Source organism: Coregonus lavaretus (assembly GCF_964263955.1).
Source record: "Coregonus lavaretus genome assembly, chromosome: 7".
Taxonomy (NCBI): Eukaryota; Metazoa; Chordata; class Actinopteri; order Salmoniformes; family Salmonidae; genus Coregonus; species Coregonus lavaretus.
Window position 1 is genome coordinate 30,594,054 of NC_139994.1, and position 6,662 is coordinate 30,600,715.

General features: G+C 43.0%; 2 protein-coding genes across 2 annotated transcripts; one reads left to right on the forward strand and one right to left on the reverse strand.

Moving 5' to 3' along the window:
- Positions 1 to 1,077: 1,077 nt before the first annotated feature.
- On the forward strand, positions 1,078 to 1,776 carry cldn35 (claudin 35; the record flags this gene model as incomplete). Its single annotated transcript, XM_084165531.1, has 1 exon — positions 1,078 to 1,776. One exon carries the CDS (start codon positions 1,078 to 1,080, stop codon positions 1,774 to 1,776), a length of 699 nt encoding a protein of 232 aa, XP_084021657.1.
- Positions 1,777 to 2,380: 604 nt separating this feature from the next.
- Positions 2,381 to 5,946, reverse strand: airim (AFG2 interacting ribosome maturation factor). Its single transcript, XM_084165577.1, has 4 exons — positions 5,584 to 5,946; positions 5,305 to 5,484; positions 4,960 to 5,078; positions 2,381 to 3,077 (listed from the first exon to the last, which is right to left on the reverse strand). Exons 1-4 carry the CDS (start codon positions 5,850 to 5,852, stop codon positions 3,037 to 3,039), a joined length of 609 nt encoding a protein of 202 aa, XP_084021703.1. The 5' UTR covers positions 5,853 to 5,946; the 3' UTR covers positions 2,381 to 3,036.
- Positions 5,947 to 6,662: the final 716 nt, after the last annotated feature.

Below are 6,662 nucleotides of genomic sequence, written 5' to 3' on the forward strand. Positions count from 1 at the left end.
GGGACGGACCTACTATTCCACTTATCTGGCAGTTTGACTAAGTGGTCTTGCCTGCTATCTATACCCTAACACCCGGACTGGACTGACCCATTTGGGTTTGTGTGCATTGGGGGGGAAGGGCAGAAAGCTGAACCTGCGTCAAGTCTGAAGTGGCCTCAGCAGGCTCTGAGCCCTTTGTGAGCATTGTGACGAAGACACTTCAACAGGCGCCAGCGGCAGATGCCTCTTCACTCTCCAAGGCTGTGTTCTCTAAGACACCATCATAACACCATTTAAGCTGTAACGGTGAAACAGCTTTGGCATCAACCATCAAGCTTTGGTTCATTTGGAGGCTAATTTAGGATGCACTTGGACAAAGGCCAGAATTGGACAAAGCCCTATTTGTGTTTTATCAAGAAATCTGTTAATGTTTTGTTTATCTTCTGTGGAACTTTTTTCTCATAGAGGTCTGTATCAGTCGTTTTTTACTTCCAGCGATAGCATACATCTTCAGCGACGTCCCTGAATCGAGTATCAGGTTTTATCAGCCTGACCCATCTAGGTAAGGCTACACCTTGATCAGCTCAGTGCTTGGGTTAGTGTGAGGTTACAGGGCCAGAGCTGCTGACAGAAGTGGATGACATCAATTGTACCCTACCCAGAACCCCACTGGGCCTGATCGTGCCGTTTCTGAAGCTTGATCAATTGAAAACAGGTGAGCTTCCATAAGTGGCTGCACAGCTATTGACTCTTCAATAATTCATCGGTTCGAAAGAGGGGGAAAGTGAGCTAGGAGTGACGGATGGTGGTGGAGGAAGAGAAGACGGTCACCGGGCAAAAAAACTGTAAAAGTTGAAAAACGCAGAGTTGAAGACATCGGACTAGATGTTGAAAAGAAACACAGAGAAATAAGAAGCTTGAGAACGGAAAGCAGTTTAAGACAGGACAGTGAGTGACTCAAATTCAGGATTGTGAAAGGCCCAGACAGAGAGGGCAGGTGTAGCAAAGGAGTGGGCCTTGAAGTGAGAAAGAGGACATAGACAAGTGTATTAAAGGTCAGTTTCAGGTGGAGGTCAGAAGACATCGAGAGCAGCCATCATGGTCAACACAGGCATGCAGCTGATCAGCTTCACCTGCGCAGTGACAGGTTGGGTCATGGCCATCGCTGTGACAGCCTTGCCTCAGTGGAAAGTGTCAGCCTTCATCGGCAGCAACATCCTCACCTCCGAGATTAAGTGGGAGGGCATCTGGATGAACTGCATCTACCAGACCACAGGCCACATGCAGTGCAAGACCTACGACTCCATGCTGGCTCTGCCCCCGGACCTCCAGGCAGCTCGTGCCCTCATGTGTGTGGCCATCTTCCTGGGCTGGCTGTCCTGCACCGTGTCCTGCTGTGGCATGAAGTGCACCACCTGCGCTGGCGACGACCGCCGTGCCAAGGCGGGCATCGCCCTCTCCGGCGGCGTGCTATTCATCCTGACGGGCCTGTGCGTGCTGGTGCCCGTCTCCTGGACCGCAAACACGGTGGTCCAGGACTTCTACAACCCCAACGTGCCTGTTATGTACAAGCGAGAGCTGGGCCAGGCTATCTACCTGGGTTGGGCATCTGCAGTTATTCTGATGATCAGCGGGGCCGTGCTGAGCAGCACCTGCCCCCATATCGAGAGGGGAGGAGGGGAGTACCGCCGGGGATACATGGGCCGGAGCTTTCCTAACTTGCGCCCCTCCCCCCTCGCACCTGATCCTCCGAAACCTATCACCTCCAACAGCGTGCCCTTAAAAGAATATGTGTAGTCAGAGAAAATATGTGAATATGAATGTATGAATTGGAGTATGGGAAGGAGCAAGGTTGAGAAGAGGAAGTAGAAGGCTGGCGAAGGAAAAACAATGTGACTGTGGGTGGGGGTGAGGAGTTGTGACTTGGAAGGTTTTGAAGATGGGAAGCATTGGATTTGAAACTCTACAGTTATCCCTCACTCTTTTACTGTGAACCTGATTCATTTTGATTTATTGTAACTGTGTATTTATTTCAAATGTATTTTATCGACTAAATGTATTTGCATAATTATCTCTTCATATTGTTTGAGACTTTCCATTATGCCTAACATTATCTGCCTCATGTATTCTAATTTATTTGACTTCATTACACATTTATTACACTGTGATATAGTATTAGTGCATGGACAGCTCACAATACTCCAGTGAATGCCTGGAAGACACAACATCAATCACCATAAACATCTTTAAGATATTACAGTTTTGTGTGACATGTGTTGTGAAGATTGGGGTGATTACTTTCTTTCACAATTCTTCTCAGATAACTATTTAATTATTTCACATATTTTGTCTCAGAACTATTTAATTGAGTTTGAATAAGTCAAAATTGTAAAAGAATAAACAGATTTTTCCAAGGGTATTTTAATACATATGTTTAGTTCATGACAAACTGATGTGTTGAGGGCCTCATATTGAGGGCCTCATATCTGTGCTAAATGTTCAGCTGTGCACAACTCCATACAGAAAACGTGTTCCTGTTGCAGTGATGGCTCAATCTAGCCCCCCTATAGGCTATTGGAGTTCCTGTCAAATTAATTTGATCTTTCAGGTTAGCAAGGGCCAACCGTTCGAGCTGAGGAAAGGGGAGAAGGCAGCCATCCTGAATAAACCAGATAGTTGGAGCAAGAGAGGTGTAACAAAGTTTTCTATTTATTATTTTTCATATTATACTCCATGACATTTTAACTGTTTTAGAAGTCAACAGTGATAGTATTCTAGCTCAGGTCTTTGCTGTTGTAACTGAGCTCTGTGACAATTCTGACATGCTATGTCCACCTCATGGTCCTCTGCCTTGTTCATTCCTCTCCTTTGTTCACATCCAGTCCAGTCAGGTGCTCTGCACCTATCAGGGCTGACACATCCAAGTCAAGGTCAACCTGAACCCAGTCTGTTCCTTTACTCTTCAACCCTTTACTGAGTCTTGTTATTGTAGACCATCTGAAAGTAGATAATCACATCCACCGGGTAGTCCTCTTGCAAACATCTTGTAGTTCTCTTTCACTGGGACTCAATGAAAAAGGACACTTTAAACAGTGTATCTGAAAGAGGATGCAGAATAACTACATTAGTTCATTACATTCGGTGAGGGTAATAACAGTGCCTTCAGAAAGTATTTACACCCTTTGACTTTTTCCACATTTTGTTGTGTTACAGTGTGAATTTAAAATGGATTAAACTGAGATGTTGTGTCACACAATACCCAATAATGACAAAGTGGAATTATGATTTTAGAACTGTTTACAAATTAATGAAAAATGAAAACCTGAAATGTCTTGCGTCAATAAGTATTCAACCCTTTGGTGATGGCACGCCTAAATAACTTCAGGGTAAAAATGTGCTTAACAAGTCCCATAATAAGTTGCATGGACTGTGTGCAATAATAGTGTTTAATCTGATTTTTAGATGACTACACCATCTCTGTACCCCACACATATGTAAGGTCCCTCAGTCGAGAAGTGAATTTCAAACACAGATTCAACTACAAAGACCAGGGAGCTTTTCCAATGCCTCGCAAAGAAGGGCAAACAGACACTGAATATCCCTTTGAGCATGGTGCAGTTATTAACTACACTTTGGATGGTGCATCAATACACCCAGTCTCTACAAAGATACAGGCGTCCTTCCTAACTCAGTTGCCGGAGAGGAAGGAAACCACTCAGGGATTTCACTATGAGGCCAATGGTGATTTTAAAACAGTTACAGAATTGAATGGCTGTGATAGGGGATAACTGAGGATGGATCAACAACATTGTAGTTACTCCACAATACTAAAATAAATGACAGAGTGAAAAGAAGGAAGCCTGTACAGAATAAAAATATCCCAAAACATGCATCCTGTTTGCAATAAGGCACTAAAGACAAAAAGCGTTATGTTTGGGGCAAATCCAACACAACATCACTGAGTACCACTCTCCATATTTTCAGGCATGATGGTGGCTGCATCATGTTATGATATGCTTGTCATCAGCAAGGACTAGGGAGTTTTTTAGGATAAAACGAAATAGAGCTAAGCACAGGCAAAATCCTAGAGGAAAATTTGGTTCAGTCTGTTTTCCAACAGACACTGGGAGACAAATTCCCCTTTCAGCAGGACAATTACTTAAAATACAAGGCCAAATATACACTGGAGTTGCTTACCAAGACGACATTGAATGTTCCTGAGTGGCCTAGGTACAGATTTGACTTAAATTGGCTTGAAAATCTATTGCAAGACTTGTAAATGGCTTGATCAACAACCAACATGACAGACCTTGACATTTTTTAAAGAATAATGGGCAAAATGTTAACAATCCAGGTGTGACTTACCCAGAAAGACATCTGTAATCGCTGCCAAAGATGATTCTAACATGATTCTAACATGTATTGACTCAGGGGGTTGAATACTTATCTAATCAAGATATATTAGTGTTTCATTTTCCATAAAGTACATAAAAAAAAAAAAAAAATATTCGTCTTTGACAGAGTATTTTGTGTAGACCGTTTACAAAAAATGACAATTACATCAATTTTTATCCCACTTTGTAACAACAAAATGTAGAAAAAGTTAAGGGATGTGAATACGTTCTGAAAGCACAAGTATATACATTACATTTACGTCATTTAGCAGACGCTCTTATCCAGAGCGACTTACATTATTTTATTTTAATTTTTTTCATACCCCCTGTGGGAAACGAACCCACAACCCTGGCGTTGCAAACACCATGCTCTATCAACTGAGCTACATCCCTGCCGGCCATTCCCTCCCCTACCCTGGACGACGCTGGGCCAATTGCGCGCCGCCCCATGGGTCTCCCGGTCACGGCCGGCTACGACAGAGCCTGGATTCGAACCAGGATCTCTAGTGGCACAGCTAGCACTGCCTTAGACCACTGCGCCACTCAGGAGACTATACAGAAAATAGAGCACCATTGATAGGTTTACCTGATATTCTCTCCTCTCCACTGGTTGTTTCCAGGGACTCCCATCTCTTGGGAGCAGTTTCCAGAAGGGAGAGGTCATCAGCCCTCAGTGTCAGCAGCAAGTTCTTTCTTCTCAGAAACCTGTGCATGTAGATGAGGAAAACTATCTTTCTCACACAAATCAACAATAGGACAACCTTTACCAAATGGTAGATTTCAAGATGTATAATGCCACACACTGAATTGATGTGTTTCAGCATCAAGCCTTCCTCAGTAGTATGCAGTCGAGAGGCATGCCCACTCACAATGAGAATGTATTGCGCACCCCTAGTAATGGTACAGTAACGCAGTGACACAGAAAGGATACTGTCGACGATAGTAACGCTCCGCATCCTGAAGCCACTCCAACATGTCAGCGATGGATGGAGCGACTGCAGATCTCTGGGTGCAGGTAGCTAGGTCAAGGGTGTCTATATTCTGCTCATACAACTGGAACGCACCAGACACCTGATTACTGATAGCATCTCGCACAGACTGAAGAGAACACCTGTAAGAAATAAGAGGGTCCTTTGTGGTTTCAAAATGTGTTCAAGCTCTCTCTGCACTATTTTCATGAGTTTATGGAGTCAGCTACCATTTATCTTACATTTTGTCCGTGAGTTTACCCAAAACTATGTCCACTGCCTGTAGGAGCTTGAAGTGAAGACGCTTGTGCAGATCAGGAAAGGTGTGAAGCGGGGTGTTGGCGATTTTGACCTTTTGAAACGCCCTCAACTGCTCTTCGAGGTTTCCAAGTGTAACCATTAAAGGCTTGCACTCAGCCAAAACTGAATTCCATACTTTCTGATTGTTCTCCAAGCTTTGAAAACATTTTTTAAATATTTGGTAAACCGACAATAACACAGGCTTCGACATTTGGCTAGCTAGCTTAGCTAACACAACTTACAACTCAGAACAGCGAAACCCATGTGGCTGATGAAAAAAGAAAGCAATAACTAAATTATTTGGAATAAATATGATACAAAGCGATCTGTAAGGCGAAATAAATAAAACATTCAACTCAATCTAAAAACAGACGATACCCTTGAAAAATGACCAAAATTACAGTCACTTAAATTTTCCAGTCAAAATTTCACCTAACGTTATCTTATTAAATTTCCGGTCAAGTGATGTAAACATGGACGTTCTTCTTCGATGAGGTTTAACGGCGGTTGGCATCCAATATGTTGCATTACCGCCACCTACTAGACTGGAGTACAACTCCCTTATATTTTGCATGAAAAATTAAATTAAAATAAAGAAATACCCTACCATCTAACACTACACTCACAAATTCAAAAAAAAAAGTATTAAATTAAATTAACAACACACTACTCCACTATTTAAATCTATTTATTCCTACATCACCACTTAACACACCCTGTAACTCTTCTGATGTGAAGTCTCGCACACCCAAATACCTCTCTGTAGCTGCCACCACAACCTCAATTTTCTTCGACTTACGTTCCATCCCTGCAGTACAATCAATATAAATGCTAAAAATCCAATCTTACTGAAACATATATCACTTGTTGGCTATCCTCTGTAGCTCAATTGGTAGAGCATGGCGCTTGTAACACCAGGGTAGTGGGTTCGATCCCCGGGACCACCCATACGTAAATGCGCTAAATTCCCCCCCCCCTTGACCCATCTTCCATCTTCCTCTACTTTCTTCAATGCCTCAGC